This window comes from Hemitrygon akajei, chromosome 8, assembly GCF_048418815.1.
Source record: "Hemitrygon akajei chromosome 8, sHemAka1.3, whole genome shotgun sequence".
NCBI lineage: Eukaryota > Metazoa > Chordata > Chondrichthyes > Myliobatiformes > Dasyatidae > Hemitrygon > Hemitrygon akajei.
The window spans coordinates 113175688-113196938 of record NC_133131.1 but is presented as its reverse complement, the minus strand read 5'-3'; the positions used below and the strand labels follow the sequence as shown (position 1 = coordinate 113196938).

Genomic DNA, 21251 nt, shown 5'->3' with positions numbered 1-21251 from the left:
ATAGGTGGCTCGATGTATCTTCTATCACCTCATTTCCTTTTGCAGCTTTGCGCTCAACTTTACTGTGTGAAATACAAAGAAAGTATGCGCATTAAGAAAATTCTTTGAAATATTGGCATACATATGGCACTTTTTTATTATTGAATATAATCCCGTTGACACACGGGATCTAAATTGAAGTGGGAGCACAGGGTTTGACTTGGTTTCAGTACTTGAGTAAGTATTTTGTCTACTGAGGATGCAAAATAGAATCTGTTGATTTAAAAAAAAATAAATTATTTCTTTTTACTCCCCAGAGTACAGCGGCCAAAAAATATTGCTGGTATGTGGATGCAGGATATCCCACCTATTTTATGTAAGTATTTTAGAGCTTAATGTATGCTTTCTTATAGTATGTCACACTGTTAATGCTGCTCAAATACAGCAGTCATAAATACCTGGATAGATGAAGATTCTAGTCGGTTGTTTAAATTTAAATATTTTCCTAGTGTAAAATATGAAATATGGAGAGTTCAATTCTAAATTATAGGTTATGTATATTAATATAAATGATTTATCCTTTATTAGTACGCCTATTTGGAACTTCATACCCAGGTTTATCTGTGGTTTTAGGGATTGAGGCATAAAGCAACAATGTATTGCTATAGGTTACATCCTCAAGTCATAGTACTACTATTTTGGTAAGATGGATGCTGATGTGGTATATAATCATTAAAGGGTTTGCTGAGAAATTGAAAAGTTTGCCCTTTGCCACCAGTATTAATTGAACCCACAGGCTACCAGTCTGTGTGCTATCTCTGTAAGATTATGCACGAAAGAAGATTGAAGGGATACACCTTAGATGAAAATGTTAAGTCATCTCCTCTATACTAGGTGGAAAATACCTCATTAAAACTGCTTTCTTGGTGAAATTTTTTAATGGAATCTGCTGACACTATCTTGTTTTAATGGGTTTAGTTTTGCATTGCCCCTGCGAGTAATACTAAAGCACACTTATACAATCCTGTCTTGTTTCTGCCAATCCTGTGTTGAAATCAGTCTTTTTACTGTGTTGCTCTCCTTGTGTGTGAAGAATGAAGTACATATTTCAGCAGTAAGTCATTCTCCACTCAACTGAACACAGGATATAAACATCCAAGCTCCAGGTGCTTTATTTGGGCAACACTGTCATTACAATTGAGTAAGAATAAAAAGACTATTTTGATGGCACAAATAAACAGGTTTTTGTAAATGTGCTTCAGTCTGACTGAAAAACTCCGCTGAAATTAAATGGCTGCCCTCATGTGGTCCAACAGAATTTCAAATTTAAAGTCAGCAGCACAAATAAAAGTTGGCAGGGCAATATTTAAAAATAAAGGCCTGAACATTCATCCATGTCCTTTCTTGTATTGAGAACCTCTAATCAGACTGTTATCTCTCAATAACAGACTTTTGAAGAGAAGATTACCTTTGCTCTTATGTTTGGCCTTGTGACCCAGCTAGGTTAAGCTGGTCTTCCATGCCTCTGTCATAACTTCGGAAACATTACTGAGCAGCCAACTGAACTGAACAATTGTATCCATTTTTGGTGAGAGCAGAGCATTAGCCACCTTGACCTATTAAAATACAGATCCTTTGTAGCTGAGAAGTAATAAACTACTTCTATCAAGTTTGCTTAAGGGGATGTTTAGCAATTCTTCTTTGTACGCTGGCTAAGGTGTAATAAAGCAATGATATTTGTTAACCAGCTGAGGTTCAGATTGATGTCTTCCCCTGAAAGATTTCACATGCCAGTGCTAGCAATATTTCACTGCTGCACTTGTTACTGTTTGCTTATCTAATATTTTAAATTCTGCAGTGGGATTGAAACTGCAGTTTCCTAGTTTGAGACAGAGTGCTTAAAAACTAGGAAGAACATTGGTGTTTGCACCACATGATGAAATAATCAGGAATAAGACTGGCTGTATTGTCCTTAAGGACTTTATGTTGGCATAAAAAATGAGATTGATCCACATAATACATTAGCTATTATGTTGACTGGTTTATCCAATATTTTCGTAGCTGTCGTGCATATGAAGATTGCTGTGGTACGAGATGCTGCATGCGAGCATTCTCTATTCAACGATTATGGTATTTTTGGTAAGTTTTTGTGTGATATCTTATGCTTGGATTTGGTGTAATCAAATGCGAGGGGGAAGAAGCCGTCAATCAATATCTGCAAATCTTAGCAGTTTTTGATACAGTCCGAAGTAAATTTATTATCAAAGTACATTATATGTCACCATATACAACCCTAACACTAATTTTTCTGTGGGCATATTCATTAAATCAATAACAGAATAATAACTATAATAGAATCAATGAAAGACATCATCAACTTAGGCATTCAACCAATGTGCATAAGACAACAAACTGTGCAAATACGAAAATAAAGAAATAAGAATAGCAAATAAATAAGCAATAAATATTGAGAACATGAGATGAAGAGTCCTTGAAAGTGAGTCCATAGCTTGTGGGAACATTTCAATGATTGGGCAAGTGAAGTTATCCCTTTTGGTTCAAGAGCCAGATGGTTGAGGGGTAATAACTGTTCCTGATTCTGATGGTGTGAGTCCTAAAGCTTCTTGATGGCAGCACTGAGAAGGGTGGTGGGGGTTCTTGATGATGGATGCTGCTTTATCATGACAACGCTCTGTGTTGACATGCTCAATGGTGGGGAGGTATTTACCTGTGATGGACTGGGCTGTATCCACTACTTTTTGTAGGATTTTCCATTCAAGGTCATGGGTGTTTCATACCAGGCTGTGATGCAGCCAGTCAATATACTCTCCATCATGCATCCATCAAAGTCTGTCAAAATTTTAGATTTCATGCAGGATCTTCGCAAACTCCTAAGTAGAGGCACCACAGTGCTTTCTTCATAATTGCACTTGTGTGCTGGCCCGGGACAGGTTCTACGAAATGATAACACCAAGGAATTTAAAGTTATTGACTCTCTCCACCTCTGATCCTCCAAGGACTGGCTAATAGATCTCTGGTTTTCTCCTGAAATCATAATCGGCTCCTTGGTCTTCCTGACATTGAGAGATTGCTGCTGTGGCATCACTCAGCCAGATTTTATGCTGATTTACTTTGACAGTGGAGTCATCAGCAAACTTGAATTGGAGCTGTGTTTAACTACACAGTCATAATTGTAAAGTGAGTAAAACAGAAGGCTAAGCACAGAGCCTTGAGGTACACCTGTGCTGATGGAGATCGTGAAGGAGATGTTGCCAATCCAAAATGACTTTGAGATCTGCAGGTGAGGAAATCAAGAATCAAATTGCACAAGGAAGTATTGAGGCCAAAGTCTTGAAGCTTATTGATTAATTTTCAGGGGATGATGGAATTGAATGCTGATTCTTTGTCAATAAAGAGTATCCTGAAGTATGCATCTTTGCTGTCCAGATGTTCCAGGGTTGAGTGAAGAGCCAATGAGATGGTATCTGCTGTGGACCTATTGCTCCAAATTGGAGCAAATTGGCAAATTTGGAATGCCTACCAAAATTTGCCTACCGAATTTGGTAGGCAAATTGGAATGGATCCAAGTTGTTTCTCAGACAGGAGTTGGTTTCATCACCAACCTCTCAAAATAACTTCATTGTGGATGTAAGTGTTACTGGATGATAGTCATTGAGGCAGGCTACCATGTTCTTAGGCATCAGTACAAGTGAACCTTGCTTGAAGCAGGTGGGTTCCTCAGATTGCCGAAGTGAGAGGTTGAAGATCTCATTGAACAGCCAGTTGATCAGCACAGGTCTTTAATACTTAGCCAGGTAACACATCTGGGCTGGATGCTTTTCGTGGGTTCATCCTCCTAAAGGCTGCTCGCATGTCAGCCTCAGAAACTGAAATCACCGTATCATCAGGGGTTGTGGAAATTTGTGATGGTCCCTATTTATTTTGCTAGTCAAAGTGAGAATAGAAGGCATTGAGTCTATCTGGAAGCAAAACCCTGTTGTCACCTATGTCACTTGATCAAAGTTGATAAGAGGTGATGACATACAAGGTCTGCCACACTGATGAGCATCCTTCATTGATTCAAGTTTAGTCTGGAATTGCAACTTCACCTCGTGAGATGGATTTCCAGAGATCGTACCTGGACCTCTTGTAACTTTCTTGGCCAGCAGCCTCTAATCTGGCCCTCATCAGATTGCAGATCTCTTAGTTCATCCAGGGCTTCTGGTTGGAGAAGACCCTGAATGATTTTGTGGGGATACAGCTGTTTTTATAAAGACCATGACAACCATTGTGTATTCATTCAGATGCACAGATGAGTCCTTGAACTCAGCCCAGTCCATCAACTCATAGTCGCTCTTTTGCCTCCCGCAATCACCTCTTTGTTGTCCTGAACTCTGGAGCTTTGTTCTTTAGTCTCTGCAGAGATGTGGTCTGGTAATGGAACAGTAGGCATTCCTTACCTACACTATGAAACATCGAAATATTTAGTTTATTCGCAGGCAGTCAGCTTTGTGCAATGAAGTCTATTACAGATCAACTTTTGGTTTAGCTGAATACATAGCCTTTAATATCTTACTGAATTGTTATAATTGTAAAACTGAGTTGTACTTTCTAGCTAATTACATAAAAGCATGATGTTGTGCACAGGTTTTGTGTGAATAACATCTAGGTTCCTTAGACCCTAGGGCATGAGGACATAATACGAAGTATAGATTTGTTTTTATTGGAGAAAAACTGGAGGGAAAATGTTTAACTGAAGGTGTGATCTGGAATGTAAGAGTAGAATTGAGGGAAAGGGATTAATCCAAAGTTTACTTTGGGTCAGTATAGACATAAAGGATGAGGGAAAGAGGCCCAAGGAAACACAACCTGAGTGTTTTCCTTAAATGTAAGTAGAAAAATAGAGGGCTATGGGTAAAGCCTAGGTAGTTCTAAGGTAGGGACATGTTCGGCACAGCTTTGTGGGCCGAAGGGCCTGTATTGTGCTGTAGGTTTTCTATGTTTCTATGTTTTTTTTACTGCCTTGGAAATGTTTTGCCATTCTTCCTTTTATAACAGTGTTGAAATCCTGGATCCACTGAGACAAGGGATTGACAGTAATGAATGTTAGCTTTGCCAGTGGCATCCACGTACCATATAATTTTATAAAGTGCTTGTGCATGATTCCTTTTGCTATTCACAGGTTTCTTTTAATGATGGGGGTCCTATTTTGTTGTGGAGCTGGTTTCTTCATTCGGAGAAGACTGCATCCTCCTCAAATGACCGATGACCCTCCCTTTACAGTGGGTTTCACCAGGCAACCTGTTAACACAACTGGTTGTCAGACTACAGGAAGTAAGTATTAAACTTACTCAAATTCTAGGAGTAAATTTGTGCCGATGAGTGAGCACATTTCTGTTGAACATTGTTCTGTTTACAAAATAGAGCACAAAGAAAATTGTCCAGAGCAGTGAAGTACCTGCGTACCTAAAATCTGGTTGATCTTGGACCAAGCAGTTCTGTTTGCATTGAGTATTAACCAAATAGTACAACTGTAATTGCTTGTTCAAAGTTGCCGTGATATTGAAGAGACAAATGCCTCTTTACTCAGAAAGAGAATCTGCTTGGGAACTCAGTATCTGTGGAGGAAAGGAACATTCCAGGTTGATAATCTGTTTCAGTACTGAGTGGAAAATTAAGATGGTCGGTACAAAAATGGGGTGTGGTGAGAGGAACTAAAGCTGATTGGGTAAGGAGGGGTGGAAGATGACAGGCAGGTAGTAGAGGAAGGAAAAAGGGTTGAAGTTAGGAGTTAGTGAAAGATAGAGGGGGAAAGGAGAGGCAGATCAAGTGGGGGGTGGGGAGAGGTGAGTGTGGAGATTGGAGACAGCTGCTGGAGGGAGTTAACAGGACAAAAAGGACTACCTGAGCTGTACTCTGATAAATATAGGTGGTGAAAATGGTAAAACAAAGAACCATTAGGGAAAGGTGAGTGGCACCTGGAACCAGAAGCAGATAGAGGACGTAGGCGAATGTGGTTGCACAGTGTAGTGAATGGATAGAACCAGGAAGGGGTGAGGTGGGTGGGATGGTTTGAAGAGGTACTAGAGAAAGATGACAATAATTGGGAGACTGGAGGAGAATTGGAAGGAGAGAGAGAGAGGAGACAAATGCTTAATATCTGTCATTGTCAAGATCTTACAACTATATACAATTTGTATAAATTTGATAATTTTGCTGATGACAAAAATAGATAGGAAAATAAATTGTGAAGAGCAATGAAGGGAAGAAGTTGAGTGGAAAAAATATTAGCACATGGGTTCCCAACCTTTTTTATGTCATGGGACCCCTACCATTAATGGAGGTGTTCGTAGACCACAGGTTGGGAGTCCCTGATTTAGTATGCGGACATGGAGACTATGAAGGGATAAAGATAGCTTAACTGAGTGGACAAATATCTAGTAAGTGAAACAATATGAACTTGCCTATTTTGGCAAGAAATTCTTTTTAAAAAAAGAGCATCTATTAAATAGTGAGAGATGCAAGAGTTCAAGTACTAGAATATCTGAATGAATTATTCAGAAAGGCCTAGTTTCTGTGTACTCAAGGAATGTTTTTTTATTGACAGGGAGATGCAAAATCTGGAAGTTTGTTTGAGTTATATGGGGCAATTGTGAGACTACATCAGGGCTACTCTGCATTATTGGTCGTATTTAAGGAAACGTTATGTACTGGAATCAATTCAAAGATTCGTTATCAGCTTGATACCTGGAATGGGCAAGCTATTCTTAGTTAAAAACATAAGAAATAGAAGGAATAGGCCATCCAGCCAGTCAAGTCTGCTCCACCATTCAATAAGGTCATGGCTGATCTGACCATGGACTCGGCTCCAGCTAACTATCTTTTCTCAATAACCTTGAATTTCCCTACAATGCAAAAATTTCACTATTTAAAGCTAATTAATACAGTAGCTTCCTACTGCTTCACTGGGCAGAGAGTTCCATAGATTTACTATTCCCTTGGAAAAGCAGTTTCTCTTCCTCTGTTCTAAATCTATTCCCCCAAATCTTGAGGCTATGTCCTCTAGTTCACGTCTTCTACTAGTAGAAACAACTTTCCTTACCCTATTATGGCTTATTGCCTCCTCATACTGTTGGTTAAACTCATTTCCAGAATTAACCTCGTGAACTTCCTCTGTACCAATGCCAAAGCCAGTGTATCTTTCCTCAAATAAGGATGTACTCCAGCTGTGGCCTGACCCACTACACTGCAGAGTTGCAGCAGAACCTCCCTGCTCTTAAATTCAATCACTCTAGCAATGAAGACCATCAGACACAAGAGTAGTTAGGCCATTCAGCCCAACGAGTCTGCTCTGCCATTCCATCATTGCTGATCCTGGATCTGTCGTGGTTTCTCGTGCCCCACAAACGACCAGGAGACGCAGAAGATTCTTCAAGAAGGGTTAAACTTTAATTTGCAAATCAAAGCTGAGACAGTCATTGAGCTAGTCGCTGATTGCCCACCAATCTTTGTACATAGCATTTTTTATAGCAATCTCCTGGTTTAGTTGTATTAGCATATCCAATCAGTCTACAGTTGAGTATCACAAGTACATCCGCCACTATTGTTTCTACCCATTGACTTAATCATGTTCTAATCTACATCTCTTAGCTACCTCTCATTAACACACCATAGATTTCATTCTCCTACTAAATTGGATATATGCATAGCAAATAGCAAACTCAAAGCTGACTACATAGTTTTGGTTACACAGCAAACAATGCAACTTTTATACTCCAATAGATCCTACTCAACCCCGTACACTTGCCTTCTCGCCATATCAACAAGATCATCCATCTTATTTCTTATACTACGCACATTTAGATACAACACCTTGAGAACCGTATTTGCTGTCCTTTCTGATTCTGTATCCCTAATGATTTGATACTCAGCCTGTTGGCTGCAACTAACTCCTTCCTGACAGTCTGACTGTGTGCTATCTTTACTTTTTTACCATCCGTCCTTTCCTGCGTCCCTTCACTCCGGTTCCCACCCCTTTGCCAAATTAGTTTAAACCCTCCCCAACAATTCTAACAAACCTGCCCGTGAGAATATTGGTCCCCCTCGGGTTCAGGTGCAACCTGTCACTTTTGAACAGGTTATACCTCCCCCAGAAGAGATCCCAGTGGTCCAAGAACCTGAAGCCTTGCCCCCTGCACCAGCTTCTTAGCCATGTATTTATCTGCCAAATCATCCTGTTTCTACCCTCACTGGCGTGTGGTACAGGCAGAAATTCAGAAATTACTACCCTGGAGATTCTGCTTCTCACTTTCTACCTAGTTCTAAATTCTCTTTTCAGGATCCATGATGCCACTTTTAATGAATTATGCACCTGTAGAATTATGTTCTACAGGGCTTCTAAGTGCCCTACTGCCCTGGTTGGTCCTACTGACGAGCAACACCTTGTACTTGTCTACATTAAATTTCATCTGAAATTTTACAGCCCATTTTTCCAGCTGGTCCAGATCCCTCTGAAAGCTTTGATAGACTTCTTTGCTGTCCACTGCACCACCAATCTGTCATCCACAAATTTGCTGATCCTGTTAACAACATTAGATAGATAGATAGATACTTTATTCATCCCCATGGGGAAATTCAACTTTTTTCCAATGTCCCATACACTTGTTGTAGCATAACTAATTACATACAATACTTAACTCAGTAAAAAAATATTATATGCATCTAAATCACTATCTCAAAAAGCATTAATAATAGCTTTTAAAAAGTTCTTAAGTCCTGGCGGTAGAATTGTAAAGCCTAATGGCATTGGGGAGTATTGACCTCTTCATCCTGTCTGAGGAGCATTGCATCGATAGTAACCTGTCGCTGAAACTGCTTCTCTGTCTCTGGATGGTGCTACGTAGAGGATGTTCAGAGTTATCCATAATTGACCGTAGCCTACTCAGCGCCCTTCGCTCAGCTACCGATGTTAAACTCTCCAGTACTTTGCCCACGACAGAGCCCGCCTTCCTTACCAGCTTATTAAGACGTGAGGCGTCCCTCTTCTTAATGCTTCCTCCCCAACACGTCACCACAAAGAAGAGGGCGCTCTCCACAACTGACCTATAGAACATCTTCAGCATCTCACTACAGACATTGAATGACGCCAACCTTCTAAGGAAGTACAGTCGACTCTGTGCCTTCCTGCACAAGGCATCTGTGTTGGCAGTCCAGTCTAGCTTCTCGTCTAACTGTACTCCCAGATACTTGTAGGTCTTAACCTGCTCCACACATTCTCCATTAATGATCACTGGCTCCATATGAGGCCTAGATCTCCTAAAGTCCACCACCATCTCCTTGGTCTTGGTGATATTGAGACGCAGGTAGTTTGAGTTGCACCATATCACAAAGTCCTGTATCAGTTTCCTATACTCCTCCTCCTGTCCATTTATCATGCAGATTGTTAGTATAGATGACAAACAACAATGGACCCAACACTGACCTGCGGCACTCCACTAGTCATAGGCCTCCAGTCAGAGACAACCATCTACTATCACTTTCTAGCTTCCCCCACAAAGCCAATGTCTAATCCAGTTTACTACTTCATCTTCAATTCCAAGGGACTGAACCTTCTTGACCAACCTTCCATGCAGGATCCCTTGCCTTCTATTGACTCTGTCCATTTTCTGAGTAAATACAGATGTAAAAAATCCATTTAAGAACTGCCCCATCACTTTTGGCTGCACACATAGATTACCATTCTGATCTTCCATAGGACCTTGCAACCCTATTGCTCTAACGTATCAGTAGAAGCCCTTAGGATTCTCTTTCACCTTGTCTGCTATAACATCCTCATGTCTTTTAGCCTTCCTGATTTCTTTAAAAAGTGTTCTTTTATATTTCTTACACTGAAGTACCTCATTTGTTCCTAACTGCTTATAGCTGGTTTGCACCTTTTCTGTAACCTTCTTAACCAGTGCTCAATATTGCTCAGTCCAAAGTTCCCTAATACTGTTTCCTTGCCTTTTATTCCAACACATATATTTCCCACTTACTAAGTATACATTTGCCAGAAAACTGCCTTTCCCAATCCACATTTGCCAGATCCTTTCTGATACCATCATAATTGGCCTTTCACCAATTTAGAATCTCAACCCAAGGACCAGATCTATCCTTTTCTATAATTGCCTTGAAACTATGGCATGATCACTAGATGCAAAGTGTTCCCCTACACAAACTTCTGACACCTGCCCTATTTCATTCCCTTATAACAGATCCAAGTATCGCACTCACTCTAGTTGAGATCTCTATACATTGATGAAGGAAACTTCCCTGAACACATTTGATAAGCTCTGTCCCATCTAGTCCTAGTACAGCATGTGTATGTGCATCCACTCAGTATGTGGAAAGTTAAAACTGCCTACTATCACAACCTTGGGTTTCTCACAACTCAGAACATTAGTCCCACCATGCTCATCCTTTTGATTCCAGACTTTGATGTCTTAACAACATCTGTCTTCACAACTGCTCGACCGTCTGATCCGGCAGTGTGGTTCTCAGCTCCCTCAACGCTAGTTTAAACTCTCTCTCTCTCTCCCCCCCCCCCTTCCCCCCACCAGTGAAGTACTAATAAACCTTCCTGCTATGATATTAGTCGCCCTCCAGTTTGGGTGCAAACTGTCTCTTCTGTACAGGCCCCACCTTCCCTGGAACAGAGCCCAAAAGCCTAAGCCCTCCTTCCTACATCAACTCGATAGCTACATGTTAAACTGTATGCTCTTCCTATTTTTGGCCTCACTAGCTCATGGCATGGGTAGGTAGCAATGCTGAGATCACAACCATGGAGGTCCTATCCTTTAATTTACCACTAAACTCCCTGCGCTTACTGCGTTAAGACAGAGCCTCATCTGTCTTCCTACTTCTGCCATTCGTACCTTCATGAACCGTGACCTGTGGCTGCTCAACTGCCCACATAAGAATGCTAAGGACTTTATCTGAGATGTCCCAGACCCTGGCAAATAGGAGACAACATACCATCTGAGAATCTTGTTCGCATCTAAGAATCTCCTTTCTGTTCCCCTAACTAACAAATCCCCTATCACCACAGCTTGCCTCTCCTCCTCCCCCCTCCCCACCTCTCCCTCCTTTATGAGTCATGGAGCCAGACTCAGTGCCAGAGACCCGACCACTGTGATTTTCCTCTGCTAGATCATTCTCTTTCTCTCCCCCTCCCCCACCCCAACAACAGTATCTTAAGTGGTATACCTGTTGTTGATGAGGATGGCCTCGGGTACTCTGCACTGGCTGTTTAACCCTTCTGACCCTCCTGATTGTCACCCAGTTTCCTGTATCCTGCATCTTGGCTGTAACTACCTCTGTATATGGCCTGTCTATCACCCTCCCAAATGAACCGGAGTTTATCCAGTTCCATCTCCCAACTCCTTAACAGTGTTAAAAGCTGCAGCTGGATGTACTACTTGAAGGTGAAGTCACCAGGGACCCTGCCTGACATCCCCATTGCTCTAGCTGTGCAATTATAAAGAAGGAAACAATAAACTGAAAAAAAAAATCTACCTCCGGCTTTTCTTGGGAGACTCCATCTCCTATCACATCTAACAGGAAGTGTTGAGGGAAACCATAGGAACATGGCACCCCCTTGATATATGGAATGGGTGTTGTCCAGCTAAGGCCTGCACTCATCCTGCTGCCCAAGTTTCAGCCATGGCCCCAGCATTTATGTTCCATAACTTCATTGCTTGACTGAGCCCACATAATACCAGCTATTGTTGCATTTATCACCAAGTATACTGTTTACTCTTTGCTTCACATGAGCCAGGAATTCCATTGCACTGTGGTGTACATGACAAAAATCTTATCTGAGTCTGAATCCTCACAGGCTGTCTCTCCACACTAATTGTTGCCTTGCTCATGATGTAATAACATGCAGTAGAGTGGCAGATAGGAATTTGCACTTGGTTCCCCCTACATCAATAATTTATCTCTCTAGATAATGCTATAATGGTCCCCTGGATTTTCCCCTGGAATATATTCTGACACTACAAGGTATAAACGTATGAATTGAAGTTGTCCATAGCAACCCCTTAATCCTGTTCTTGCATTCAATTAGATTGATCGAATATTTGACTCCCAATTTAATTTTCTGCCGAATCCCTACAACTTTGACTTCTCTTGTTCAGAAATGTACAGTATCTCTGCCTTTAATAAATTTTCTACTTTTCCACTATGCTCAGTAGAAAAATTATAGTGAATTGCCACTAAATTTGTTCTCCTGTTTGAGGCTGAACTTATCTGAAGTCCTGTATTTTCCCATCCTCAAGGGAAACATTCTCACAGTAGAATCTTGTTTCAATGAGGTTCTTAATGCTGGAGAATGGAAGTCCAATCTGCTCATCTTTCAGCACAAGTCAACCCCCTAATTTAAAGAATCCATCTGTTAAAACTTTGCTGAATTGGCTTAAAGTATAGGGCCTATAAAAAGTATTCATTCTCTCCCCCCCCCCCCCCCCCCGGAAGTTTTTGTTTTATTATTTTACAGCATTGAATCACAGTTGATTTAATTTGGCTTTTTTTTACACTGATCAACAGAAAAAGACTTTTATGTCAAAGTGAAAGCAGATGTCTGTGAAGTGATCTAAATTAATCACAAATATAAAACAAAATAATTGATTGCTTAAGTATTCACTCCCTTCATGTCAGTATTTAATAGATGTACCTTTGGCAACAATTACAACCTTGAATCTGTGTGGATAGGTCTCTATCAGATTTGCACATCTGGACACTGCAATTTTTTCCCATTCTTCTTTACAAAACTGCTAAAGCTCTGTCAGATTGCATTGGGACCTTGAGTGAACAGCCCTTTTCAAGTCCAGTCACACATTCTCAATTGGACTGAGGTTTGAACTCTGAGTTGGCCACTCCAGGACATTAGCTTCGTTGTTTTTAAGCCATTCCTGTGTAGCTTTGGCTTTATGCTTGGGGGTCATTGTCTTGCTGGTAAACACATCTTCTCTCACGTCTCTGTTCTCCTGTAGACTGCATCAGGTTTTCTGCCAGGAGTCTTTTTCTGTTGATCAGTGTCAAAAAAAAGCCAAATTAAATTCACTGTAATTCCAGGTTATAAAACAATAAAACATGAAAACTTCGGGGGGGGGGGGGGGGGAATGCCTTTTATAGGCACTGCATAGGCACTGTCTATAAGCCAATCAAAACTTTGCAGTTTTCTAGGTATGATCCCAGCAGAAAGATTGCCAAAACTTCATTTGATGTATATTTCAATTCTCCTTGCAATAAACATTTTATTTGCCATTTTAATTGCTGTATCTCCATGCTAACTTAGTACAGTATGTGGCACCCTGAATATTGATAGTAGTCTAGTGTTGCTTGTGGACCGTTGTTGTCACTGAGTGCAAAATCTCTTGTTTTCTTTCTCATCACATCCTATTTGTTATCCTTTTGGTGAACGTTCCTATCTACTTTGAAAAGCTCAGAATTTCCACCCATCCTTCTGTGCACAATATACTGTCAATTTTAAGTTAATGCTTGCACTACTGATTCTTCATGCATCCCACTTATTACAACATACTAACTGCAAATAACCTATTTTTCTCTAATTTGTTTTCTATTACAAACTGATCTCCAGCTATGCTCATATTGCACTTAATCTCACAAGCCTTTATCCTTGGTGTTAACCTTTTGTGACGCCTACCTTATCCACGCACACAGCCATTGGCTCTAACATTTTAAAACCTGTAGTGTATTGCCTAACCATTCCCTCCAAGAATCAGTTTCTGAATATTTGAACGGGGCATGACTGCGCAAGCACGTGGAGGTCAGCCAGTGAGAACAGCGAGAAGAGTTTAAAAAGAAGGCAGATTTATACAGTGGGTGTCGGAATAGAGGGAGACAAAGTAGGAAGGCTTTGGTTCAACGGGGCTTCGGCGATAAAGGGTCGAGGTGAGGTAGGTTATCAGTGTAGAGTACTGTGTGTAGTATGTGTGTGAGGCCAGTTTTCTGTGCTCTGTGCCAGATGTGCGAGGTCCCGGAGACTCCCAGCCTCCCGGACGGCCACATCTGCACCAGGTGTATTGAGCTGCAGCTCCTTGGGGACCATGTTAGGGAACTGGAGATGCAGCTCGATGACCTTCGTCTGGTCAGGGAGAGTGAGGAGGTGATGGACAGGAGCTATAGGCAGGTAGTCACTCCAGGGCCTAGGGAGACAGGTAAGTGAGTAACAATCAGGAGAGGGAAGGGCAAGAGGCAGATGCTAGAGAGTGTCCCTGTGGCTGTCCCCTTTAACAATAAATACTCCTGTTTGAGTACTATTGGTGGGGGGGAGGGCGGACTACCTGGGGGAAGCAACAGTGGTCGTGCCTCTGGCACAGAGTCTGGCCCTGTGGCTCAGAAGGGTAGGGAAAGGAAGAGGATGGCAGCAGTGATAGGGGACTCTATAGTTAGGGGGTAAAACAGGCGATTCTGTGGACGCAGGAAAGAAACTCGGTTGGTAGTTTGCTTCCCAGGTGCCAGGGTCCGGGATGTTTCTGATGGCATCCATGATATCTTGGCATGGGAAGGAGAACAGCCAGAGGTCGTGGTACATATTGGTACCAACGACACAGGTAGGAAAAGGGAAGAGGTCCTGAAAGCAGACTACAGGGAGTTAGGAAGGAAGTTGAGAAGCAGGACCTCAAAGGTAGTAATTTTGGGATTACTGCCTGTGGCACGCAACAGTGAGTATAGGAATAGAATGAGGTGGAGGATAAATGCGTGGCTGAGGGATTGGAGCAGGGAGCTGGGATTCAGATTTCTGGATCATTGGGACCTCTTTTGGGGTAGGTATGACCGGTACAAAAAGGACAGGTTGCATTTGAATCCCAGGCGGACAAATATCCTAGCAGGGAGGTTTGCTAGGGCTATTGGGGAGAGTTTAAACTAGAATTGCTGGGGAGTGCAACCGAACTGAAGTGACGGAGGAACGGGAGCTTGGCTCACAAATAGAGAAAGCTTGGAGATAGTGCGAGAGGGAGAATAGGCAGGTGATAGAGAAGGGACACGCTCAGACCAATGGTGGATCAGCACTTGGAGCTATGATGTTGTGGCCAATACAGAGACTTGGATGGCTCAGGGACAGGAATGGCTACTTCAAGTGCCAGGCTTTTATATGTTTCAGAAAGGACAGGGAGGGGGGCAAAGGAGGTGGGGGCGTGGCACTGCTGATCAGCGATAGTGTCACGGCTGCAGAAAAGGAGGAAGTCATGAAGGGATTGTTTATGGAGTCTCTGTGGGTGGAAGTCAGGAATAGAAAAGGGTCAATAACTCTACTGGGTGTTTTTTATAGACTACCCAATAGTAACAGGGACATTGAGGAGCAGATAGGTAGGCAGATTCTGTAATAATAACAGGGTTAATTTCCCAAATACTGATTGGCATCTCCCTAGAGTGAGGGGTTTAGATAGGGTGGAATTAGGTGTGTTCAGGAAGGTTTCTTTGACACAATATGTAGATAAGCCTACAAGAGGAGAGGCTGTACTTGATCTGGTATTGGGAAACAAATCTGGTTAGGTGTCAGATCTCAGTGGGAGAGAATTTTGGAGACAGTGATCACAGCTCTATCTCCTTTATCATAGCATTGGAGAGGGGTAGGAACAGACAAGTTAGGGAAATGTTTAATTGGAGAAAGGGGAAATATGAGGCTATCATGCAGGAACTTGGAAGCATAAATTAGAAACATATTCCAGTAGACATCCATGAATTAACACAAGCTGATGATCAGGCTGAGAACTAATTGATCAAACCTCACTGGTCACTGGGTAAACTTGCTGAAACTCTAAAGGAAACCTATTTTTGTTCTAATTTTCTAGTATATTTAAAAATAATCTAACTTGCTGACAATGTTTTTCTGGCTTAAATGCTACTTTTAAAATTTACTCAAATTATAAACCTAAAATGTGTAATTATGTTGTAATAATAACCAAGTCTGTCTTTATTTTATAGAAGTTAGAAGATCTACTTGTAAAGAATTCATGCTAGCTGTATTTAGACAGTTTTTGTAGTTCTGGAGAGTGGCAATCTCAGGCTACTGCCTAGGTATTGCTGATTTGTTACATGAAACGTAATTCAAATTGCATGTACAGGTCTGTGCTAAAGTCTTGGGCACATGTAAATAGCTGGAACATGTCACAAAATACTGGAGGAGCTCAGCAGATCAGGCAGCATCTTTGGAAGTGAATAGATAGTTGATATTTCAGGCTGAGACCCTTGATGAGTTACTCCAGCATTTTGTATGTTGGGTTGGATTTCCAGCATTGCAAATTTTCTCGTGTTTATATATAACTAAGATGCCTAAGACTTTTGCATAGTACCTTAATAAATTTACAGTATTGTACTGCTGCCACAAAAAAACCACATTTCATGACATATGTTAGTGATAAACGATTCTGATACAGGTCTTTATTGTGGACTGAGAGTGGGAAAGGAGCAGGGAGAGGAGAGTCATGGCTGGGAAAAGGGGAAGGGCGAGGAGAGAGAGAGCAGGAAGCACCAGAGAGATGTGCTGCAATGATCAATAAGCCACTTGTTTGGAATCAAATAACCTTGCCTGGTGTCACAGGGATGGGTGTGTCTGCACCCATGCCACCCCCCACCCCAGCATTCCTTCTCTGCTACCTGTCCTACCCCTTCCTGTGGCGCTCCACCCTTACCAAACCCAACATCCTTTACTCCTGCCAGATTTACAAACTTGCTCTCTGCTCCACCATGACAAATACAGTATTGGGCAAATATGTGTCTAAGACTTTTGCACAGTACTGCAGATTGATTTCCAGAGCGTGAGTTTGACAGTATTATTTTTACACAATGGATGCATGGAATGTGCTGCAAGAGGTGGTGTTAGTGGCAGGTATATTAAAGGGACGTGGATGAAAGAAAATGTATAGGACTATGCAAAGGGAATTGTTAGATTGCTCGGGGTAGGTTAAAAGGTCGGCACAACAATGTGGCTGAAGGGCCTGTGCTCTGCTGTGTTCTTTAGGTAATTTTTCATGTGAGTGTCATCCTTGATTATAAGATATTTTTCCTATTTTCTTACAGATACTCAGAGTGGAATGCAATACTATACAGAACCTGGAGCACCTGTTGTTAATCCCATTGCCTCAACTTTCCAAATCCAGCCAAATTTTCCTCTCCTCAACCCAGCCTACCCACCCCCACCAGCATATTGCAATCAGCCACCCCCTCCCTATGAGCAAGTTGTAAAAACTACAAATAAGCAATCAGAGAGATAAACATTCGATTTCAGCAAACATCACAGTTGCCGATTTTTACCTTTTTTATAGACAGTCTGGAGAGCTGCAAATCTTCAGTGATATGTGCTTGACCTCCGTACACCCTAGGAGTTGCATTTAGCTCTGCTTTTGATAAGTTAATATACTGTAGTGACTTAAGCATGTATGATCAGGAATTTAAAGAAAATAACATGTTTTATTTGAAAACTGAAAATTTAAATTGGGATTTTGGAAGAAACTGTGCATCAGATTCTGCAGAGATGATCTAAACTGCTTTTCCTGATGATGGTTACAAGTAAATTGTCTTCCTTTTGAATATTTGACAGTTTTTGATTTGATTAAAATAGAAGAAAAATCATTCTCAGTTTAACTGGACTTGTTAATCAGCATACTGGTTAGCTAAGCTGAAGACATTCAGTTTTTATGATATATGTTGATAACTGCTAAAGTCATTGAAAATAGATTGAAATGTTTTATGGATTAACATTTCATTTTAGTCTTACAGTGCTTTTTAAAAGTATTTAGTTCCCAAATCTTTGTTCACATAAATGAGTATTGCAACTAGGGATTTTGATCAATTTAACTGAATTTTTATTTGTGAATCACATGCCCCCTTTTCACAGTAGAGCCCAGAAAACAGGGAAAATTGTAAACCATGAAAAGCAAAAAATTCAAGTAAGTGAAATATCAGCAGTTCAAAAGTATTCATCCCCCTTTACCGAGTACTTAAAACCACCTCTTGCAGATATTGCAGCCAATATTCTTTGTGCAAAGCTAATAGAGACTTATCCAAAATGTGATGGAGCAAGATTTGCCCATTCTTCCTTACAAAATTGCTCAGGCTGTGTCAGGTTGGTTGGCGGGCAGCAGTGGATCGCAATCTTGTGGTCTTGCCAGAGGTATTTGATTGGGTTAAGGTTACAACTCTTCGCCACTCAAGGGCATCAATTTTATTCATTTGAAGCCATTCCATGGTTACTCTGGCAGTGCACTTTGGGTCGATATCCTGTTGAAAGACCAACTTCCTTCCCAGTTAAATGCTTTCTAGCAGAGCTTTTTATCCAGGATCTCTCTGTATTTAGCAGCATTCATCTTCCAGTCCTCCTGCTCAAAAACATCCTCATAGCATGATGCTCCATCCACCATACTTTACAGTTGGTATGGTGTTATCTGGCTTATCCACTTTAGTCTCTTCTGACCCCAAGACCTTCTTCCACATCTTAACAGAATCTTCTAAGTGATGCTTTGTGGGCAAGTGAAGTCTTTATGGGCAAGTTTATATTTTTTTAGCCAGAGCTTCTTCCTTGCCATTCTTCCATAAACGCCCTACTTGTGCAAGACCTTGGAGATTGTGGAGCCATGAATTTTATCCCCAGTTGCAGCCACTGACATCTGCAGCTCATTCAATGACTATGCCACAGTAGCCTCTCTTACAAGTGCCATTTTTCTCCAGCGGCTGAGTTTTGAGGGGTGGCCTGACCTTGGTAGTGTGTGGTTTCAAGATGGACTGAACTCCAAGATATGTTTAGTGCTTTTGAGATGGTTTTGTACTCTTCACCAGATTTATTCTTCTCTCTAATCATTTCCCTGACTTGTCTTGAACGCTTTTAGTCTTTATTGTGGTTTGGGCTGTGGAAAATTTACCATTCTGTTGGACTTTGAGAGAGAGGGTTATTTATTCGTGAAATTATTCTTGAATTAATTGAAAACAGATGATTCTCCTTCCAGTTTTCTACATCAACAAATTGGATGAGTTGGTAAGGTAATAATATACCATATTGCACCTGAGGAAAGTTAGCGTAGTAATTGCATAGGGGATGAATACTTTTTCAGCCTCAATTTTGGTTTTAAATTGTTGACAGGTTTTGGAAATTTTGCTTTTTATTTGACATGATGCACAATGTTTTGTAGATTAGCTTAAAATCTTACTTCAATATATTTTAAATTTAGAAATTGGGACAATAAAGTATGAAATTAGTTGTGGAGGCTGAATACTTTTTCAAGGCACTGTATTTTAAATAGCACCTTGGAGGCTTTGAATAAATTTTTGTATAAGGGTTTGTCATGTGAAACACAGGTTTACAGTGGCTAGCTAGAGATGTTTACTCTAGAATATTCCATAAATGGATTATATTTAATGGTGAATGAAGAATCATGTAGTGCTTTGTAAATTTATTTCAAATAAGTAGGAAATTATACTTAAATGGTATGACTGAGAATTTAGTAATGTTAATGCTTATTGTATTTTTGGTTTTTCATAGTGAAGTCAGTCTTGTTAATTTAAAAACCCTTAAATAATTTCTCAACATTATGGTGTTCAGAAAGATGCATGACTGTATTTGAGTCTGTTTTTTTAAAAAGTATATCAACTGTTTCAATTTGTATATTTTTCAGTAGTTCTTGAATTTTTGGAACCAAATGCTTGATCTCTATTCATGATGTTCAGTTCTATCACTTGTACTAAGGTAGCCGTTTGTAAAATTCTCATTCTGAGCACCAATTTCATGTGTGATTTGTCAATTAATGGAATAGAATTTTTGATTTAATATAAAAATCTGTGTAAAAATAAATTTAGTTCTGCACTATGCTAACTGCTATATGTATATTAGGAAGCATTTTTAAAAGCAGCAAATATTTTTTTTAACAGTTATTTTCCCTTTTTATCAAAGGGCTTATTAATTTTGGAGGCATGAAGTTATTCAAGAGTATGTTCTTTAATGATTTAGTTTGTAGAATTGCTATCTTATAGATAACAAAATGCTGTTTAATCCCATGATTTCATTGTAACTAAACTATAGTAATTCTCATGCACAGCAATGAAATTTGACTTCTGAAGATTTAGTGAACAGTACATTTAGTGATAAGGAAAGAACAACTGGTAGAAAGGGAACCCCTCTATTTTCAGTCATTCTTGCTCAAATGTAGATTTTTGGATGAAGATTGAATTGGGTTCAGCTGTAATACTTGCCATAATGTAGTTTGCTCACGTTTAATGAGCGCGAACATGAGAGAAGTTTGTTTTTGTTCTATACAATCTAGGAAGCCATTTGGACCATCCTATCAATGTTGGCTTTCTCTGTAATCTATTATCTCACCTGCCCATCAAATCCATTAAAGTTCTCCTACTCACCTATGGATTTTAAGGAACCAATTATCTTCCAAATAGTATATCTTGTGGGAGGAAACACAAGGAACAGGTGAAGAACATGTGGTTATAAGGAGAATGTACAAGCTTCTCACGCAGACAACATTGCGGTTGGGTCCAAACCAATTTGCTGGAGAGGTAAGACAGCAGTACTATCTCATGAACCATAATGGTCAAATTGTTATTTAATCTCAACACAACTCCCAAACAATAGCCCCCTTTAACTTGACAAGTCCATGCAAATCATTTTGGTTCTCATTGGATTTGACAGGCAGATGTTTTCATTAGTGGAAGAATCATGCAAAATAAGGGGCAGATCATTTAAAACTGTAGAAATCTCTCAGATAGTTGATGAATATTTGGAATTCTCTGCTGCTAAGGCTGGTAGAGGCCAAGTATTTGGGTGTATATCAGAGAAAACACTGATAGATTGAACAGAGGGTTATGCAGAACTGGCACAGAAAGAGTTGAGGCTAGCATAGAGTGACAATGATCACATTGAATGGCAGTGCAGACTTGAGGGTTGACATTGCCACTTACCATCTTTGAAATTAAAAACATTCTTTCTGATGTGTTCCAAGGGTTAGAGAAAAATCAAGATTGCATTTAGTGCCAAATATTAATTAAACTGGACTACCTTTCTGGACAACAAATTTGGTCTTTGCAATTTCATCCTTCCCCTATTCCTTCCTCTACAGCTTTCAGTTAACCTTGCCTACCTCTCCCATTATCACAAACGAGAAAATCCAAAGCACACAAAGTGCTGGAGAAACTCAGCAGGTCAGGCAGCATCTATGGAAAAGGGTAAACAGTCAACGTTTCTGGCTGAGATCCTTCATCAGGACTGG

At 40.5% G+C, this 21251-nt stretch overlaps 1 protein-coding gene across 2 annotated transcripts in view; it reads left to right on the top strand.

The window, feature by feature from the left end:
• vopp1b (VOPP1 WW domain binding protein b) overlaps positions 1–19845 on the top strand; it is a 48900-nt gene extending 29055 nt beyond the window's left edge. For both annotated transcript variants that reach the window (XM_073054399.1, XM_073054400.1), the window contains exons 2-5: positions 297–355; positions 2041–2118; positions 5162–5313; positions 17065–19845. In XM_073054399.1, the coding sequence (XP_072910500.1) occupies positions 297–355; positions 2041–2118; positions 5162–5313; positions 17065–17258 (483 nt within the window). In that variant the 3' untranslated portion in view covers positions 17259–19845. The remainder of the gene's footprint in view (positions 1–296; positions 356–2040; positions 2119–5161; positions 5314–17064) is intronic.
• Positions 19846–21251: the final 1406 nt, after the last annotated feature.